The sequence below is a fragment of the Eschrichtius robustus genome, chromosome 12, assembly GCF_028021215.1.
Source record: "Eschrichtius robustus isolate mEscRob2 chromosome 12, mEscRob2.pri, whole genome shotgun sequence".
Lineage (NCBI taxonomy): Eukaryota > Metazoa > Chordata > Mammalia > Artiodactyla > Eschrichtiidae > Eschrichtius > Eschrichtius robustus.
This window is the reverse complement of record NC_090835.1, coordinates 32462415-32483909: the sequence shown is the minus strand read 5'-3', so window position 1 is coordinate 32483909 and position 21495 is coordinate 32462415. Positions and strand designations below refer to the sequence as shown.

Below are 21495 nucleotides of genomic sequence, written 5' to 3'. Positions count from 1 at the left end.
GAGCCCGCGTGCCACAACTACTGAAGCCCGCGCGCCTAGAGCCCATGCTCCGCAACAAGAGAAGCCACCGCAATGAGAAGCCCGCGCACCGCAGCGAAGAGTAGCCCCCGCTCGCCACAGCTAGAGAAAGCCCGCGTGCAGCAACAAAGACCCAATGCAACCAAAAATAATAAATAAATAAATAAACAAATAAATTTATTAAAAAATAATAATAATAATTCCACAAACTGAATTGAAAAATAGGTGGTGAAACAATCTCATTAAAATGAAATGGAAGCGGTGACCAAATTAAAATAGTATAGTGCACCTTGATTTAACCAAGTTTCCAACATTAGAAAAGTGTTACATCACAGATCTTAGTTTCTGAGGCTGTTGTCAAATTCAGATTAAGACTAAGAAGAAACAAAATTTATACTGTGGTGCAGAGGGGAGGTACAGTAATACTCTTTGGTGTTACTAGGTTAGCAAGAAGGCATAATGCACGGCAAGCCAGTGAGAAATAAAGAGAACTTCAAAGTATTTTAGAGCCTGGGAGTTTACTCACGGTCACACACTTTTACTGCATAACTTCATATCTACTCCTCGGTGCTGGAAGTGTGGTTAATCCAAGCAAAACTTGAACAACTACCCTGTCCCCCTCCCTCATCGTGAACCATAGACACAGTGGGGGGTGGGGGGGGGGCGGTGTCCAGACCTCACACCAGGCCAGTTGGATGCAAGGTGGTTTAACTCAAGAGACTTCGACCATTTGAAAATGCTAATGCTTTTCTAGAGCCCTGCTTAATATCCCAGCTCAACAAGATTACAAAATGATGAGAATGTGGGAGCAGACCTGGCTGCCCAAGGTCAAGAATGAATAAATAGAAAAGTCTTCATCTATAGTTTCAACACAAGAACTAAAAATAAATGAAGCTTGAACGTGGAGGTCTCAACAGATTGCTAATCATGGCTAATCTTGAGTACTTATCTTGCTGGTTTTGTTACGAGCAATAGCTTGAATTATTTTTTTCTCTAAACAAATCTGAACTTTTATAATCACATTCCTCACATGATTTTGGCAACCAATACATAGACAACTATTTTTAAAAGCGAATGAAAAATAAGGAGAGCCGTCTTCTGATGTGCCCTGTGAAACGGCCACCAGCCTGGTCTCTGGTCTTCCACCTCCTTTCTGAACATGAGCAAGGAAGCCTGAAGAACTTGAGCAGACTGGGGCGCTTGCAAGAAGCTCACTCAATTTCTTAGAAACATGAATACTGTGAATACAGCTTTTTTCAAAGGACTGTCAAGTCCTCTTCGTTAAACTGGCAGTTAAAAGTGAAACTCCAGCAGGTTGCTGACCTCTAACCAATTCGTAGGAAAAAGAAAGGTTTAAAAACTGATTAGCTGATATCTATCAACCAAAGAGCTTCCTTCCTTGGAAATTAGACTTACTCTTTGGCATTACACTGTCAAAATTGGTTAGAAGTGGAAAATCTGAATATGAGGGGGGTGGTATTCCTAACACTACTCAGGAGGATTTTTAAAAGTAATTTGCTTATATCAAAGAACAAGTCTTGACAAACTGAATTTCTGAGTTAAAAATATATAGCAAAAGCAGAAATCATTCTTAATAAAAAGTTTCTTACCATTATTTTTGACTCCAGATATCTCCTTAGGGATAATTTCTGGGAACAACTGGCTGGCTGGAATAATGAACAGTAAATTCATACGGGAGCTCTGTGATTTTTGGCTCTGCCATTTACTAGCTGAATGACCTAGTAAGTCACTTCTTAACTTCCTTGACCCTTAGTTTCCTCATCTGTAAAACAGGAATAATGATTCCATTATCCCTCATGAGGAGGATAGGAATCTAACTGATACGTACTTGTGTTTAAAAGCAAAACAGAAGATGTTGGGAACACTGGGGATCATTATACTACTCTTTCTATTTTTGTATAAGTTTTAAAATTTTTCATAATACAGTGTTTTTTAAAAGACAAAAGCTTAGTAATAATTTCTTTACTTTTATTTTTTAAGCAGAAAAGGAAGTTTTTTGGTGTAATTATGGACACTGGTCCAAATCTTCCTCTGAGCAAGTTGAAAATTTGTTACCAAATCTGAAATAGCTTGATTTTTACCCTGATTTGAATGAGAGCCATCAACTGGGCATCTAATAAGAAAAAGGCAATGGAAATTTGCAATTCCTCATTTTTCCCTCTTCCTTCCAACAGGGGGAAAAATGGGAAGGTGGTTAAAGCTCAAGTCCTATTTATTTTTTAGATGTTATAATGCTGACTTCCTTGAAATCCTTGTGTCCATTTAAAAAGTTTAAGGCTTCTATGAAAATACCTCCAAGAAAACACCGAAAGATTGAAAAGCATGTGTGCACCCATGACTCAGCATCCATTCTGCTTACACAACAGTGAAAGTGTTTTTTTTGTTTTATTTTGTTTGGTGTATATCCACGTGTATTTGAAGAATAAATATTGTTACTTTTCCCCTTAAATCAGAATCAGAAAGGAATCACCAAAACACTGGAAACCAGCAAACCAAGCGGGAGATACTCAGAAAAGGCTTCTTTCCAGCGCCCACCGGAGGGAAGCTGATTCTGGTCGGAAGCTCAGTGCCTCCTCCCAGTTAGGGTTCTGCCCTGGAGGCTGTCCCTTTAAATCAGACTTCCTGAGATTTCCGCATGCAGCTTCCTGGAGACAATATAAGATAAACAATAAACTCTGCAGCAAAATCTTGGACAATAAGCCCCACGTGGCCATAACAAGAAGCAATTATAAGCACTGACAATGGCTAGGGCATTTCCAACAGGAATGCAAATCTGTGATAAACACGGGAGAAACATGCTACCCCACACACCTGCACAAACTAAACTAATTTAAAAAAATAGCCCCTAGACTCTCATCAGATTGAGAAATAGTTGCTTCCAAATTTGGCACTAATTTTTTGAAAAATAACTGTCTAAGAGAAAAGCAATCAAGTCTTACTTAAAGTGCCGCTGCCTGTTAGATGCACATTGCTGAGGCCAAGTGATTCCATGAGTCACTAACTCCACGTGTCTCTGTGAGGGACATTTATCACCCTCTGGATGCTATGCAGCTCAACCCCCTCCCTAGGTTTAGGGAAGCCCCAACTCACGAACCAGGGCCCACATTCTACCAGAGGAGATGAGGGTGCCACACATTTGCTTTCCCAGCTTCCCTTGCAGCTAGGGAATGAGAGCATGAGTGAGGCTCAGGCAATGAGATACTCCCACCCCAGACCTGGCATGAGAAGCTGGCAGAGAAAGCAGAAGGGATACCGCAGACTCTATTCTGGTGAGGGTGGTGGCAGCTCGCAGAGGCGGCAGTGAGGGCAGATCGAGTAGCTGGGTCCTGTAACCAGTGTTGGTGGTGCAAACCATGGTATCTACACCTGCCCAGCAGTGGCAGCAACAGTATCCTTGTAGGAAATGTTTGGTAGTATAATTTGGGTTGTTCTTGATTCCCTGATCCTTTCCAAATTCACTGAACTTCCTGTACCTTTTAATAAATTCACTTTCTGCTTAAATCCATCACAACTGGGTTTTATTGCTAGGGGTTAGTTCATGCACACAAAATACAGGGTGGGCTAAAGCTGAAGTAGTCCAGAAACCAATCCCAAAGAATGATTCTGAGCATAAGGACTGAATATATTCTTTCACACCTCAGATTCAATCCAAACACTGTCCCTCAGCCTGCAAGGCCCTGCATCAATTTGTCCCTATCTCCCTCCTGGACCTACTCTCCTCTCTCCTCCTAAGCTCCGGTCATACTTTCTGTTCCTCATCAGGCTCTTTTCTGCCTCAGGGCCTTTGCACTTGCTCTCCAGAAAACTGTTTCCTCCAACTCTTCACATTGCAGCAGCATCCTTTTCATAGTTCAGTCACAGCTTACAGGAAGCCTTCAATGACCAGACTGTCTAAAGGACCACACTGCACACCCCACCATCTTATCCTTTATCACAATACCCTGTTAGTTTCCTTTCTAGCACACATCCTGTGATTAATTTATTTCATTATTAATAACAATAGCAACCACCATTGATTGGAGGCTTGTTACATGCCAGACACTAGGCTAAACTCATTTACTTCTATGATCACCCTATGAGATGGGTACTTTTATTAACCCTTGCTTACAGATAAGGAAGCAGGCACAGAGGGGTTAAGGAATTGTTCAAGCATGGCAGGGATGGAATAGGAATCTGAACCCAGACCTGCAGTGTGGGCTCATTACCACAAGGCTCATTCAAGAAGTTGTCTGACAACAACGTAATGAGCCTCGACAACAGTGCAGGCTCTGGAGCCACAGGACTGGCCCAGCTCTCATGGAGCCCACAGCCGCATGTTCCAGATCTTCCACCAGGTGTTCTATCTACTCTCCAGGGACCCTCCTCAGGGAAGAAATGTAGCCAGGTGTGTGTAAAGAGGGTGAGGGGGTCCTTCATTCAACAGAGAAGTGCCCCGCTCTGTGCTCAAAGTGTCAGCATACAAACAATGTTTGCTGCTCACCCTGCTGCATTCCACAGTCCTGGGGCACAGGGAACACAGAGGAAGCACCAGGGACAATTCGCAGGTCTCCCCTGAGTGAAAAGTGCCATTCGAACAGGTGGTTGGGAATGTGTAAGAATTGCCAGGCTGAGGGGAGGAGGGCCAGAGCAAAGGAGAGAAGTGGGGACAGACAGCATGGCTCATCCAGGAAGTGGGGAGATGTTCAAAGGGCCTGTGGAAGGGACAGGGTGGGAAGACCAGGAGATGAGAAGGTTGGAACCAAGGCAGGAATGCCAACTCTATCCTGTAGAAAATGCGGCACCAGAGCAAGTTTTTTTGGCAAGAACAGACATGACCAGATAAAAATTCTTTTTCTCGAGAACAGTGGCCATGGCTACACAGCACTGGTGAGATGTTCTGGCACCCTCTTTGCTAGCACACACGCATCAATACATGAGCTAAAAGCCAGGAACTGTAACAACAACAACAACAACAAAATTCCATTTCTATGCTTCGTGACTCCATCTCTTTGCTGAATGAGAAGTGAGCTAAATTTGCCCTTCCAACAGGAGCTGGAAGCATAGCCATCCCCTCCTGAAATGTGAAATTACACAGAGCTCTCACATCTGTAATTTACGGAGAAAAGAAGGAATTCCCCTGCTACTTGACTTTACAACTCCAATCACTTCTGCCCAGATTCTCCCAGTGTGGTAACAAGAACCTCACCTCTGGGTTGTGTCATCATTAAAATGAAAGGCTGACTTCTATTTTTTTTAAAGAATGTATGAGGTTGAGGCACAAAGGGCTTCCTGTGTTGAATGAGCATCTGGGGAATGTGGGAGGAGTCCCCAGAAAGACCCTCTGAGGCCAGGTGAGACCAGCGCATAGTAACAGGCCCTAGGAAATGGTATGCTAAGTTTGCAGCCGAGAAGGTCTGGGAGCACCGAGGCCAGCCAAGATGGCAAGGGCATAGCATCTGGAAAGTAGGCTGGAAATCAATGAAGGCAGTTTAGCACAAGGATTAGGAAGAGGAGTTCTGAGCCAAACAACCTGGATTCAAATCCCAGTGCTATTGCTTACTGTGTGACCTCCGGCAATTTCCTTAACTTCTCTGTGCCTCAGTTTCATCATCTGTTAAATGAGGCAATTTCCTTAACTTCTCTGTGCCTCAGTTTCATCATCTGTTAAATGAGGATAATAAGAGTGCCCACCACAGGTCATTGTGAGGATCAAATAAGTCACTGAGTGCCTGGCACACGATAAGTAACCATGGCAGCTTTTGGAGGCTCTGTATGATAAACAATGAAATTTGCAGCCAAATCATGGACAATAAGCTCCTATGTGGGACAGCAAAAAGCAATTGTAAGTGCTGACAATGGCTAGGACATTTTCAGTAGGAATGCAAATCTATGCAAATAGCTGTTGCTGCCATCTTTATTTAATATATATAATATTTCTTATAGTACATAATTATGTATTATAAATAAAACTTTATTTTTAAATATCACATAACATTAAAAGTCACTTTACCTAATATAGTAATATAATTATTTTATTATGATCTGCTTTAACTTAAGAAAGAATTTGTCAACAAAATTGAGGGGTCTGAGGGGAGAGCCCCAGCAGCAGGTGCCTGGGCAATGCTTGTACAGTGACTTTTGACCCCCTTCAGGTAAAGTGACAGTGACACTAATGTGGACTCTAGAGCCAATTTGCTGGGTCAGAGTCTGGGATTTGCCACATAGGAGTTACAGGCTTGGGAAAGTCACTTAGCCCTTAAAACCTTGAGCTCTTCATCTCTGCAAAGGGGATGATAACAATAGTACCCCCTTAGAGTTTGTGGTGCTCAAATTTATGCGCATTTTCCACAGACAACCTTCCCAACAACCTGTGAATCACATACAATTATGATGTCCATTTTACAAAATGAGAAAACCCACGGCTCAGAGATGTTAATCAAATCACCGAAGGACACACAGCTAGACTGACACACAGGAACTCTGACTTGAGCCAGCACTCTAAGCCAGCCCTCAATTCTGCACACTTGTGAAACATGAGAAGGATACACCACAGCTCCTCTGCAGGATGAGAGGTGTAACTAATGTGTGCACAGAAATTACTCTTTAAGAAGGGTGTGGGGGACTTCCCTGGTGGCACAGCACCTAAGAATCCTCCTGCCAATGCAGGGGACACGGGTTCGATCCCTGGTCCAGGAAGATTCCACATGCCGCGGAGCAACTAAGCCAGTGAGCCACAACTACTGAGCCTGCGCTCTAGAGCCTGGGAGCCACAACTACTGAGCCCGTGTGTTGCAACTACTGAAACCCGCGTGTCTAGAGCCCATGCTCTGCAACAAGAGAAGCCACAGCAATAAGAAGCCTGCGCACCGCAATGCAGAGTAGCCCCCGCTTGCCGCAGCTAGAAAAACCCCGTGAGCAGCAATGAAGACCCAATGCAGCCTAAATAAACAAACAAATAAATAAATAAAAAAGAACAGTGTGTATTTTCCATCGCAGATCCTTACCCTTATGGCACCTGCTAAGGCAGTGAAACTCCCCGTTGTTAAACACCTATTATGCACCAAGCACCTTGCTGAGTGTCCCATCACATCATCGCCATTTCATCACCATGGCAATGCTATGAGACAAGGACTGGAGGCCGATGAGGCTCAGAGAGACTGAGTTCCTGGCCCATCTTCACAGAGCTTGTCAGTGGCAGCATCCCACCACACATCTGGGTCTGTCCTTCTCCCACTTAGGCTTGGAGACAGGCTTTGAAAACACCCCCTAATGTCCTTCACGTGTCCCTCTCCCCCTCATTACACACAAAGCTACTTATTCTGCGCCCAGGTGATGACCACAGGGGCCAAGCAGGGCCGTGGCACAAACTGTAATTACTACAGACAGCAATTTGCATTCCAAATCTGAAGTGTGCTCAGGGTGCCACTTGAGCCCTGTAATCAGCTCAGCCTCTCTCCAAATCTTCCTTGAAATGAAGACATACTAAAGGAACTGAGACACAGCGGGAGGCTGGAAAATATGCCTCTGCTCCCAGTGACCTGCCACCTGAGGAAAACCATGCCGAGAAATGGTCAGGGTTGAGTGGCATCTAAACCCCAGAGAGATCAAATTCCTCTGTCACAGAACAAAGAAAACAACAGCCAGGACAGTGGACACGCTGGGCAAGACCGGTAAATAATTAAAGGCAGGAAACTCAGTACATAACACATGGGCCTCAGTTTGAGGTGTAATGGACACCCTTCCCTCCTTTATCACAAGTTGCTGTCTTGCCTACGAGTCACTTGTCAGGGTGTGGTGGCTTTGCCACCACAGGACATCCACAAGATGAGCAAAAGCCTTACTATGTGTGCACTCTGAGAAAAAAATACAACCTCTGCATTAGAGAAAGAGTTCCCAGAGGACCTTTCTATGAGCAAAGAATGCTATGATTTGGGTGCTCCCGAGTGGGGAAGGAGGGTATAGTGGGAAGAGAGGGAGTGGAGGATACCAGAATTCTCAACCCTGCCTGCAGCCTCTTTTACTATACCTGAACCACAGAGGCATTTGTACTAATAATTTTGGCTCCAAGTGTCTAGAGTCCTGAGTACTTGTTAACTGGGATTCACCATAGCCCGACTTTCTTTTACTAGGGAAAGAGGACAAACCACATGTCAATTTCCATCACCTCAGATCCTGACTGAAGATTTTCACATGGAACCTCTACTGAGGTGACGGTATCTGCAAGATTGCCCTAAAAACTAGAGTGTTGGACTTCCCTGGTGGCGCAGTGGTTAAGAATCCACCTACCAATGCAGGGGACACAGGCTCGACCCCTGGTCTGGGAAGATCCCACATGTCGCGGAGCAACTAAGCCCGTGCACCACAACTACCAAGCCTGTGCTCTAGAGCCCACGAGCCACAACTACTGAGCCCACGCGCCCTAGAGCCCGTGCTCCGCAACAAGAGAAGTCACCGCAACGAGAAGCCCGCGCACCGCAACAAAGAGTAGCCCCCGCTCACCGCAGCTAGAGAAAGCCTGCGTGCAGCAACAAAGACCAAACACAGCCAAAAAAACAAACAAAAAAACCCCCCAAAACTAGAGTGTTTCTCAAACTTTAATGTGTCCACAAATCACCTGGGCATCTTGATAAAATGCAGATTCTGATTCAGGTCTGGGGTGGGGCTCGAGATTCTGCATTTCTAACGAGCTCTCAGATGCTGTTGCTGTTACTGCCTCACGGACCACACGTTAAGAACCTTTGCTAGGAGACGTGCTAGTGGCTGAAGCAGACCGAAAAATAATCTTACTTCCTATGTCTCTACGGTCATGATGTCAAGTGGTGTCTTCATTCTAAGAGCTAAGAAGTAAACTCAAGCACAATGTATCTTTAAAGTTCTTGTTTCCAAGTTATCTCACTGACGGTTAATAGGATGACTGTTCTTGCAGGAAAACCTTGTTGAACGCTATTAACTGAGGAAAATCCAGCAGATCTTCCCTTGGCCCAAGTATTCTGGAACAGCCCTGGGTCCTCTGAGGTTCAAAGGACAACACAGTTGAGCATCATGCCTTCACCAGCATTCTCATCACTGACGCTTCTTGGGGTGGCCAGCCCACTGCAGGTGTAGCTGTGTTCTAGAGGCTGAGCAACCTGCTCTCCCAGCCCACCAGCTGTGGCTGGGGGCCTCTTAAGAACTTGAGCACTACCTCCTCAGTCACAGGTTGCACGCTCCCAACCAGACAGGCACCTTAATCAAATCATCCAGCTAATTCAATACATTTTTTTTTTTTTAACTGCCTGGAGCTGGCTGCCTTATCCCGTTATGCAAACAGTACACAATGAATTGCTGATAGCATCTCCTCACCGTTGCCAACATAAACCCTGCCAGGCCAGCAGAAATGAGCCCAGTGACCGTAAGCAACAATAGTTGCATGGGTCTTTTAAATAAACACAACTAACAACCGGTGAAAATGTTATCTCCTCCTATTGCTAAACCAGAGACTTCTGAAATTGAGTTCTTCTAGAAATAAAACCAAGTGTCAAGTGTAAGAAGTAGAAGGCAGCTGAGTGGAGGACACCCAGAAAACCAACTCTGTGTTTCTTCCACAAACACACATGTAGACATAGATTTTTGGACCACTAAAACTAAATCAACTGGCTTACTTGTATTGTCTGTTTCTTGCCTCACAGTAAGGATTTTTCTTTCCTATTCTTGTCCCCTGCACTTTTGGGCATTTGTCCTTTGAGTTGGGTATAACATATTAAAGAAGTTTGATATCATTTAATAACATAAAATTACACATAAGATATAAGAAGGAACATTAGTCTTTAAACCCAAACCCTAAAATAGAAAAAAAAAAAAATGCCAGTGGACAAGGGAAGAGAAATGGACATTTATTAAAGTAGAGAGATGATATTCAAGGACTAGGTAGGCTCCAGGGAGGGAGCCTTTGATGGACCACGTCAGAATGACTAATAAAACAAGAGGGAAAAGCCATTTCCTGAGCAATGGGTGTTGGGAGAAAAGGAAGAGCAAACTGAGGACAAGCTTTTTAGTGGCACATATGCAGGGCCTCTTAGTCACTCTGGATAATAAGATGAGTATATTTTTAAAAGAAGGAAAAAAGACATGACATCAAGACTATAAGAATAGGCAGCAGGAAGCTTTATTATGTTTCAAGAACAGCAAATCTTGTCCATTTGTACCAATTCTATAGACTTGAAAAGACCATTCTAGTCTCAAACTCAAGCTTTTTCCTTCCTTGAGAAGTTTTGGAATTTGGCGATAAACTTATCGATGCCTGGCAAAGATCTGCCTCAAGAAAAACACGTTCGATTTTCATTACAAAAATTTCACAGTGGGAAACATACTTTGGAGTGGAGGGTATTTTTTAAAAGACAAGTATCTTTTTGACCCCGAAATTCCTAAGCCAAGTTTGCAATTGAGAGTCCTCAGAGTTTCAATAATAAATTAAACCCAAGAGGAGGAACACACAGGATGCCACATTAGGTATTTTTCTCTAATTTTCCCAAAATGATATTCCACAGTATTGTCTCAAGCTATCATCCGGAACCCATAAAAATAATGTGCCCCAATTCAGGAAGATGCAACTGAGTTACCTATTAACTCTTTGGAATATTAACTCTTGGGGATGATTGTTTTAGGACTGTGATTTCTCTCTTGGCTGAGTACGCAGTATTCATTCTTATTAAGGTGCTTTCCTCCCCTCTCTCACATATACAAGATTTATGGATTTTTTTTTTAGTTGTTGTTACAGAAGGAAGACAAAATTCCTCCAAGTTCACCTTTACCAAGTTCTCACATTTGAAACTCCTCCACAAACAGATGCCATATTTTAAAATTCCATCTTAAGGAATCATGGGATTTAGGCCAATTCATTGAATTTCTGACTCAGATTTATTCCTGCTGCCTGTTGTGGATGATTTTTATTCTTAAACCTTAAAACCTAAAACTCCACTTCAAAATTACAGTTCAAATATTTGTCTCCTCACCTCAGTTTTTCTACTCTTCAACTATAAAAATTATGTATGCACCCTGTAGAAATTTGGGAAAGTCAAAATAAAATGAAGAAAAAATGTCACTTATAACCTCACTTACAGAGAGGAAATCATTATTAATATTTTGTTATATTTTCTTTCAGTCCTTTAAATGAATTTTTTCATAGCAGGATCATTACTGTACATACAATTTTGTTTCCTGCTTTTAAAGCCATAACAATAAACATTTTCTCTGAATTAACACTCTTCCGCAACAGCCCCTTATGGCTGCATAATATGCACTCATATGGATAAAACACAATTTATACCAACGGTTCCACATAATTGGACATTTAGACTTTTTCCATTTTTTCTGTCATTATAATGACTGCTGCACTAAACATTTTTGTGCATAAATCTTAATCCACAGCTCTGGTAACTTCTTTAGGATAAATTCCTAGAAGCGAAATTATTAGATCAATAGTCATAAATGCATTTATGATTCTTGACACAAATAGCTTTCCAGAAAGATGATCAAGTAACAGTGCCACTGAACATTGGTGAGAGCATCAGTCCTACTGCACCCTCACGAGCATTTAAAGTTATCACTTTAAAAAAGGCTGATTAATTCTGCAGCTGAAAAACCTTAAAAAATTTCCCATTCTTAGACTGACCTGCTGAGGTCAATGATTTCAAATGTTCCCTCAGTATCAGAATAATCTTCAAATACAATGTTAATTTTTCTCACATACAAGAATGCAAGCAAAACCACAAACATGAAAAGAATGTAGTCATTTGTTGGATGTTTTCATTGGGCAACTAAGGTGCTGTAGTGAAGAAGCCAAGAACAACCAGTACGATGTACCAGTCTGTGACCGTACGGAGAGATGCCCAGTACAGAGAGACACGAGCAAAGTAAATTCAGAACTGAATCCACTGCCAAACTTCACAAGATACATAAGATTTGAATTACCATAAGTCACACTTATCAGAAGGAATACATTAGAATGTTCAGGAATATATCCAAATTACATTTAAAATTCATTCAGGGCTTCCCTAGTGGTGCAGTGGTTAAGAATCCGCCTGCCAATGCAGGGGACATGGGTTTGAGCCCTGGTCCGAGAAGATCCCACATGCTGCGGAGCAACTAAGCCCGTGTGCCACAACTACTGAGCCTGCGCTCGAGAGCCCGTGAGCCACAACTACTGAAGCCCGCGCACCTAGAGCCCATGCTCTGCAACAAGAGAAGCCCCCGAAATGAGAAGCCCGTGCACCGCAACGAAGAGTAGCCCCCGCTCACCGCAACTAGAGAAAGCCCGCGCGCAGCAACGAAGACCCAGAGCTGCCAAAAATAAATAAAGAAAATAAAGAAATTTATTAAAAAACTAAAAAATAAAATAAAATTCATTCAAAAGCTTTTTACACAAGAAATTTTCTTTCTTTCTCCAAATTGGTGCATATTCCCATACACATCAGGTAAGTTTTTTTTACTTAACGGCACATATACGCAAGAGCAAATGATCTAGACTCAGTCTCTTATAACTCAAGGCCTAAATTGATCACCCTAGAACATGGAAAAGCATTAGATAAATGGAAACCTTTTCTACTATACTGGAAATGGTTTGGGGTATCTTTCCCATATTCTCTTTCCAGGAAATTTGTCCCACTTTCCCCAATGCTGTCCACAGCTCCTGCTGAGTGGGTATAACATAACAGTAGCTGTAGCAAGGGGGGAAAGTATTTATTGAGCACCTACTATGTCACAGACCCAGTGCTAAATACTTAACATGAATTATTTAATTTAATTCTCATAAGAACCCCATGAGTTAGATACATTTTTCAGATGGGGAAATCTGAGTTTCAGTAGGTTTACTTACTTGCCCAAGCTGGTGGGTCCCTTTGACCCTGACTCTCTGGCCAAAGATGACTGGACCAAGGGGGAGGGAAGCCCCTCTAGGAGCCAGCCAGAAGCCTGCCCACCACCTGTGAAGCCCAACAAAAGAAAGAGGATCTGAAGCAATCAGGGTTTTCTTAGGGATTTGGGGATAGGGCAACCAACTGAGACTATCCCATGAGCTTTGGGAGAAAGAGCTGCTGAAAGACATGTCAGGTTGGATCAGAGCTGGCATCGTGACAAGCCCAACAATGGCACATACAAGGAGAAGACACTGGGAGCAGGACCTGAATATCAGAAGGTAAAAGCAGAGAGAGAAAGAATGAAACTGACCCACAGAGAGAAATCCTGGGTTTCTGCAACTGTAATTCTCTTATTAAACAGCACTTTTCTTGAGGTAATGTGAGCAAGTGCCTGCTTTTTGCCAAGAGCTCTGTTTAAAATAACCACCAAGGAATTTACGGTGGAGTCATTCCTCACTGGAATGGCCTGTCATCAGCACCTACCCTGTGCAGCAAGTTAGCACCATTAATAACAAACATCCAACGCATGTGCCTCTTAATGAGATGCAAGTACCTGGCATCCCTTAGGATGTTTTCCTGCCCCAAAGTGCTTAACTTGAAACAAACCAAGCCTTTAGACCTAAATTACCAGTTTATAAGAAATATAAAGGACAAAGGAGCAAGTTAAATGACATCATAGGTAAGCAATCAGATAAACTAAAATGTGAGACCCATTCCGTAAGCAGTTGGTCTGGTCTTTTCAAAAAGTCAGTGTCATTAAAAAAAAAAAAAAAAAAAAAAAAAAGAGGGGCTTCCCTGGTGGTGCAGTGGTTAAGACTCCGAGCTCCCAGTGCAGGGGGCCTGGGTTCGATCCCTGGCCAGGGAACTAGATCCCACATGCACGCTGCAACTAAGAGTTCGCACGCCACAACTAAGGAGTTGGAGAGCCACAAGTAAGGAGCCCACCTGCCACAGCTAAGACCTGGTGCAACCAAATAAATAAATACTAAAAAAAAGAAAGAAAGAAAGGAGAGATGAGGGGATTATTCAAGGATTTAAAACGACTAAGAAACACAGTAACAAAATGAAATCGTCATCCTCAATTGGATAAAAACAACCAAACAAAAAATCCAACCAGATGCAATGCATGGCCCTTGAATGGTTTTAGGGGAAACCAACTATAAAAGATAATTAGGGGGACTTTCCTGACAGTACAGTGGTTAAGAGTTCGCCTTCCAACGCAGAGAGTGAGGGTTCGATCCCTGGTCGGGGAGCTAAGATCCCACATGCCTTGGGGCCAAAAAACCAAAACATAAAACAGAAGCAATATTGTAACAAATTCAATAAAGACTTTAGAAATGGTCCACATCAAAAAAAAAAAAAAATCTTTAAAAAAAAAAAGCGATTGGGATTGACATGTATACACTGATGTGTATAAAATTGATGCCTAATAAGAACCTGCAGTATAAACAAACAAACAAACAAAACAACTAATACTAAACTTTCATTGGGTTATTTGTATGGAAATATGTTAATATAAATGTTTCAGACATTACATGAAATTTCTAAAAATCTTATATGTTCTGGTATAATGTTGTAAGTCATAATCCTAGTTATTACCTTAAAATGTATATCTCAGAAATAACTAATTTTCTTGTCAACTGCATTATTATGAACTTTCATCAAATTTTTAATTGTGGTCATTTTAAAGTCTTTTGTCATTTACAGACAGTTCTGGGTGTACTCTGATGCTTTTGCAAATATGTTCCTATAAATGGGTTTCATCTTTAAGAAATTCGTGGAAAAGACTCTGACAAGTACAGGTTTCTGGTAACTGAATGTACTGCTGAACTGAATGAATAAGCATTTTCAGAACTCTAATGAAAAACTGATGAACTCATAAAAGTGCTAACAAAAGATCAAGATGAAAAAAAAAATTAATTACATGGGACTGAGTGAACTGATGAGGATGAGTATAATTTTTGTGACTTTCTGTCTGAATTAAAAAAAAAAAAAATCCAACAAGGACTCAGAGGCAAAGAATATACAAATCAATTTTCACTGCAAAGTAAAGGAGCTGTTACAGTGGAGGATTACTGGACTGAATGTCAATATTATGACATAGTATGAGTGTGTTTCATGTTTGGTAATTGCAATCATTGTTGCTTTTGTTGTGGTCATCCATGTACAATGCTTGGTGTCAGTCTATTTATCTCTTGTAAAAATAAAATACAGTGTGTGTGTGTGAAAAAAAAAAAAGATAATTGGGGAAATAGGAATATAGACTGCATGTTGGGGAATTAATAGTAACTTTATTAGGCTTGATAATGTAGGAAAATGTCCTTATTCTTAAGACATATGTATTGAAGTATTTAGAAGTGAAGTGTCGTGATTGTCTCACTTTGAAATGATTTAGTAAAATAAAGCCAAATTGTGTAAACAGCTAGAGATAGATAAACAGGTAAAGCAAAATGTTAGCAATTAATTGTTGATTCTAGATGGTGGGTGTTCATTGCACTTATCTTTCAACTTTCCATATATTTAAAAGTTTTCATAATAAAAAGTTGAAAAAATAGCACACATAGTAAAAATAATAATCTTGGAAACCACTTAGGAAGATACCTGGTGACGCCTGACAGCCCTTCTCTCAATAAAGCACACTCAATAGTTCCTACTTTACTGCTATAACAAATATTGTACATACATCTTCAGTTTAGCCCCAGACGAAGCTGTTGCTTGTTTTTAGCGGCAATGCAGCACAAAAAGCCCCCATCAAGTTCTAGAATCACCATCCGCCCACTGGGATCGACAGAGGAAAAAGCAGGTTCACAATCCCATCTAACAAGAGTCGTTAAGTTCCCGCCCCACCCATTTTTTCTATAAGCAAGTTTAGATGAACCTGCATAAATTAAATGCACATCTGATACAACTTCCTTGCACCTTCCTCAAATCAGAACTTTTAAACAAGTCCTCATCTGTCCATTAAAAAGTTATAGGCCTCATTCCCTCTTTTTTCCAAATGGATGTAAGGTCAAATCAGCCCTGAGGATATAAAAACACATTGTGCATTAGCAGCGTTCTGCTGTAGGGTATGTTTCCTCCTCCCTGAACGTGTGTTAACCAGGAGGTCAGGGCAGTGGTGGTCCACGCTGCTGCTGCAGCATCTACTCCAGCTGTTTTTATTACCAGTACCATGTACAAGTCCACAGTAAGAGTCATGCTCAAAAAGGCTAGTCCAGGAGCTGTGTTCATTGAGATTTCCAGAGTCGGACGGCAGAAGGAGAGAGCCTGGGTGGGAGATGACAAATGTGGGAGGCCCAAAAAATCAAGTAAGAGAAGAATTTTCATCCTCAGGCCTAAATAAGATAGCCCATTTCAAAATGAGCTCTGTGCAATCAAGTTGTAATGAGCTTTTGCTTTTAGAGAATATTTATTTCAATTACTAAAGGTGAATAAGTTTGTAACAACTTACAAATCATAATAGAAATATATTTCTATTATTTCTAATCAATAATAGAAATATCTTAAGTTATGTTAAGTATAAATAAGTGGTAAGTAGAATATGTATGTGGTAAACATAGATAGGAAAGGGTGAAAGGAGCAGAAGATACCTACTATTCATGAGCCACCTGGTTACTGAATGTTTGTTATGCACTAGATACGCATGAGACTTATGAGGTACTGACTATACAGAGGCACAAAATATATATGAGCACTTAATATACATGAGGCCTTAATTTGGCTACCCACTGGAGACATCCTATTCTGGCCCCATGTGCCCTCTGCCCAAGAAACACAAATAAAATAGAAATTAGCCAGCTGTTCATCTGGCTAATTGCCAAGCTGCTACTGTTGACCAGGTATGTTTGTCCCTGAGTTTTTATGATAAAGCAAGTGTGTGTCATTGGCCCATGGCACCTTCAGTCTGTGGACCTCTTTCCTGCACTTCAACTCTGGTGTTTGCAGCCACCTCCGTGGGGAAGGCCAATGCAGTAGAGAGAAAGGGGACGTATTGGCACTGTGAACCCCAGGATACAGGTGAGGTCCTTCCGTCCTCTCTGTAGTATGTTAACTTACCCCATTTCTCCCCCTTGCTTCTCACTATGTTTCAACTGGTTTAATTGGACAGTATGATCTGAGTATTTAAAGAAAAGGGTGAGGCACTATTTAGCCTCACAATGAGCTCAACCTCGTCCAATCCATTAAACGGGACACATTATTGTGAAGAGGAAGAAGTTGATAGGAAAGAAGAAAAGTCGGTGACAGGACCATTACCAACTCCCATGTTAAGAGGCTTCAATTCCCATCCCCAGCTTCTGACGTGGGCAGGAAACAGAATATAAAATCTAACACAGAGGGGAAAAGGAAAACCGAAGGGAAAGGTTCAGATTCAGAAAAAAATTTCAGAATTGCTGCATCCCTTCAGTTCTCAATATCACCTTCCCCTCCCACGCCTTCAAATAGCATGAGGGCCTTTTGGAGGTGATGAGATCACTGCCACAATATTGTTTGTGTAATAAAGGCTAAATTTGATTAGAATGAAAAAGAAATACCTCCATGAAAAGTCATAAATGCAACAAAACACAAAGCCATACTGAGACTGAGTCTTGGGCCACCTCCTATTTAAGACCTAAATAGACATTTCTCCAAAGAAGACATACAGATGGCCAATAGGCACGTGAAAAGATGCTCAACATCACTAATTATTAGAGAAATGCAAATCAAAACTACAATGAGGTACCACCTCACACCAGTCAGAATGGCCATCACTAAAAAGTCTACAAATAATAAATGCTGGAGAGGGGATGGAGAAAAGGGAACCCTCCTACACTGTTGGCGGGAATGTAAATTAGTGCAGCTGCTATGAAAAACAGTATGGAGGTTCCTCAAAAAACTAAAAATAGAGTTGCCATATGATCCAGCAATCCCATTCCTGGGCATATACCCAGACAAAACTATAATTTGAAAAGATACATGCACCCTTATGTTCATAGCAGCACTATTTACAATAGCCCAGACATGGAAGCAACCTAAATGTCCTTCGACAGATGAATGGATAAAGAAGATACGATATATACAATGGAATATTACTCAGCCATAAAAAAGAACAAAACAATGTCATTTGCAGCAACATGGATGGACCTAGAGATTATCATATTTAGCAAAGTAAGTCAGAAAGAGAACAAATACCATGTGATATCACTTATATGTGAAATCTAAAATACAACACAAATGAACATATCTATGAAACAGAAAGAGATTCACAGACATAGAAAACAGATTTGTGGCTGCCAAGGGGCGGGTGCGGGGGAAGGATTGGGACTTTGGGATTAGCAGATGCAAACTATTATATATAGAATGGATAAACAACAAGGTCCTACTGTATAGCACATGGAACTATAATCAATATCCTGTGATAAACCATAATGGAAAAGAATATGAAAAATATATATATATGTATAACTGAATCACTTTGCTGTACAGCAGAAATTAACACAACATTGTAAATCAACTATACTTTAATACATTTAAAAAAAAATAAAATAAAAATAAAACCCTTAACTAAGCTCCAATATTTCCCAATGGCACAGAAATGACCTCAGCCATTTCAGAATGCAATTTTCCAGGATCTGCTATTATTTCAATTAATACAGAGGACTATTATGTTTTATGTCTTATGAGCAGTTTATTCTTGCTCCCAGATCAGATTGTGAGGATTGAAAAAAAAAATCAATAACCAAAAGGACTACTTCTAACCAAACAAAGAAGAAGAGGAGTTAGAAGTTTTGTTTATCTTAAAGTCAGACCCTGGGAATCAGGATGATTACCCTTTACTCTGGGATGAGAGATGGGAAAGACTTTTGTAGACAAGAATTGTTTGTATCTGCCTAGTGTCTCTCCCCTTCTTCTGGAAACTGCCCCTTCCCTCCCATGTTACTATGGTTACCATAGGAGCCAAAGTAGTGGTACAGCAGAACGCCACACTGTGGTCACTGCTGATTGGTCTAGGAGTATCCACCCTACCCCGGCTGAACCAATCAAACCCCACCCCCCAGTACTTTTGGATCTGAGAGAGAAAAGGCTGTCACTCTGCAGATGGCTGCATTTCCGCAGTATGGAGAAATGGAGGAAGTCAGTCTGCAGAGAAAATGCAGCAAACAACGGAAGAATTGGCAGCCCTCAAGGGCTTCTGGTGCCTGGTTCCAGGGGCTTCTGAGATCCTGCTGCATTCCATGAGATATTCTTGAGATCTCTATAATTTTAAAAACTCTCCTTGTTTAAGCTAATTTGAGTTGAATTTCTATCACTTGCAACAAGATCTCTTAATTAACCTAAAAGATCACAGTCAAAAGCATCTTTTACCTTGTATAAATCTAGAACAAAAAGAGAATAATTGAGTTGACAACTGCATAAAATAAACAAAGGCATCTAAAAATTCTGCCTCAAAAGCGCAAAATTTGCACAGCTGGTATGCAAGGCACTGTATGTCCCCACAGACCTCACATATGACTAAAAAAAGAAACTGCTTTTGAATCTAAAAATGAGCTTCAATGTGCCTGGCATATTTCTGGTGTCAGCAGACTGAGAATGACATGGGCTTTTCCTCACAGGTGTCAGTATCTCTCACAGGCTGGCTTCTCCACTGCCTGAAGGGAAATGAGACAAGAAGACTAAGCAGAAATGAGAGACAGTTTTTCCTTTTGAAGGGATACCTCACATCAAAAAGGCATCTATTATAAACACAAAATGGGTTGAAGACCTAAATATAAGACATGATACCATAAAACTCCTAGAAGAGAACATAGGCAAAACATTCTCTAATATAAATCGTAGCAATACTTTCTTAGCTCAGTTTCCCAAGGCAATAGAAATGAAAGCAAAAATAAACAAATGGGACATAGCAAACTTATAAACTTTTGCACAGCAAAGGAAACCATCAACAAAACAAAAAGACTACCTATGGAATGGGAGAAAATATTTGCAAATGATGCGACTAACAAGAGCTTAATTTCAAAAATATACAAGCAGCTCATAAAACTCAATATCGAAAAAACAAACAACCCAATCAAAAAAAGGGCAGAAGGGACTTCCCTGGCGGTCCAGTGGTTAAGACTCCGCACTTCCAATGCAGGGGGCGTGGGTCTGATCCCTGGTCAGGGAACTAAGATCCCACACGCCGAGTGGCCAAAAAAAAAAAAAAAAAAAAAAGCCAGAAGACATGAATAGACATTTCTCCAAAGAAGACATACAGATGGCCAACAGGCACGTGAAAAGATGCTAAACATTAGAGAAATACAAATCAAAACCACAATGAGGTATCACCTCACACCGGTCAGAATGGCTATCATCAAAAAATCCACAAATAATAAATGCTGGAGAGGGTATGGAGAAAAGGGAACCTTCTTCCTACACTGTTGATGGGAATGTAAACTGGTGTAGCCACTATGAAAAACAGTATAGAGGTTCCTTAAAAAACAAAAAATAGAGCTACCATATGATCCAGCAACTCCACTCCTGGGTATACATCCAGAAAAGACAAAAACTCTAATTTGAAAAGAAAAATATATATATATATTCACACACACACACACACACACGCACACACACACAGGAATATTACTCAGCCATTAAAAAGAATGAAGTATTGGATTTGCAGCAATATGGATGGACCTAGAGAATATTGTACTTAGTGAAGTAAATCAGACAGAGAAAGATATATATTATATGATATCACTTATATGTGGAATCTAAAAAATAATACAAATGAATCTATATTCAAAACAGAAATAGACTCAGACATAGAAAACAAAGTATGGGTACCAAAGGGGAAAGAGGTGGGGAGGGATAAATTAGGAATATGGGATTAACAGATACTCACTACTCTACATAAAATAGATAAGCAACAAGGATTTAATGTATAGCACAGGGAATTATATTCAGTACCTTGCAATAACCTATAATGGAAAATAATCTGAAAAATATATATATATAACTGAATCATTTTGCTGTACACCTGAAACTAACACAGTATTGTAAATCAACTATACTTCAATCAAAAAATGAAAATAAAAAATACAGTCCAAGGGAGTACAAGGGAATTAAAAGGGATTTTGGGTGATGAAAAGTTTACCATAGAATTGTCCCTTGTTTCTAGCACTTTTAAGAAGTTGGTCATGTCTTACCTCCTTTGAAGACAAAGTACGTGTCATCAGCCTTGTTTTAAAGAGGCAGTAGGCTTCAACGGCCTGGGGACAGACTGTCCCAGGTTTAAATGCTGGCTCTGCCACTTGCTATGGCTGTGATTTTAGGCAAGTGAGCAGATGTGGTCTCAGTTTCCTCATCTTCGAAATGGAACAGATACTATCTACCATGCAGGACTGCCACAGCCTTGCTTGGAGCTGATGTTAAATAATGTAGGTAAATGTACAAACGGAGGCTGTGAGAGAAGAGAAAGCCATTCCACCTTCTTTTGCAAAAGAGAGGTGAGGCCACAGTAAACAATGACCGGGCCAGGTGTGTGTTGAGTATTAGAGACTCTGTCACTCTAATGAGTTGTGAATTTCAAAGCATTTCAGCCTGATCATCAAGAAACATTCGGCTGCAC

At 41.0% G+C, this 21495-nt stretch overlaps 1 protein-coding gene across 3 annotated transcripts in view; it reads right to left on the bottom strand.

Moving 5' to 3' along the window:
- The window catches only part of ARHGEF3 (Rho guanine nucleotide exchange factor 3), a 310194-nt gene that overhangs the window by 177339 nt on the left and 111360 nt on the right, over positions 1–21495 (bottom strand). The window contains exon 1 of one of the 3 annotated variants that reach the window (XM_068557961.1): positions 1629–1681. The exons of the other annotated variants lie outside the window; for them this stretch is intronic. Within the exon in view, the coding sequence (XP_068414062.1) occupies positions 1629–1631 (3 nt within the window). The 5' untranslated portion in view covers positions 1632–1681. Of the gene's footprint in view, positions 1–1628; positions 1682–21495 lie in introns of those variants that run through there. 3 annotated transcript variants of the gene reach the window in all.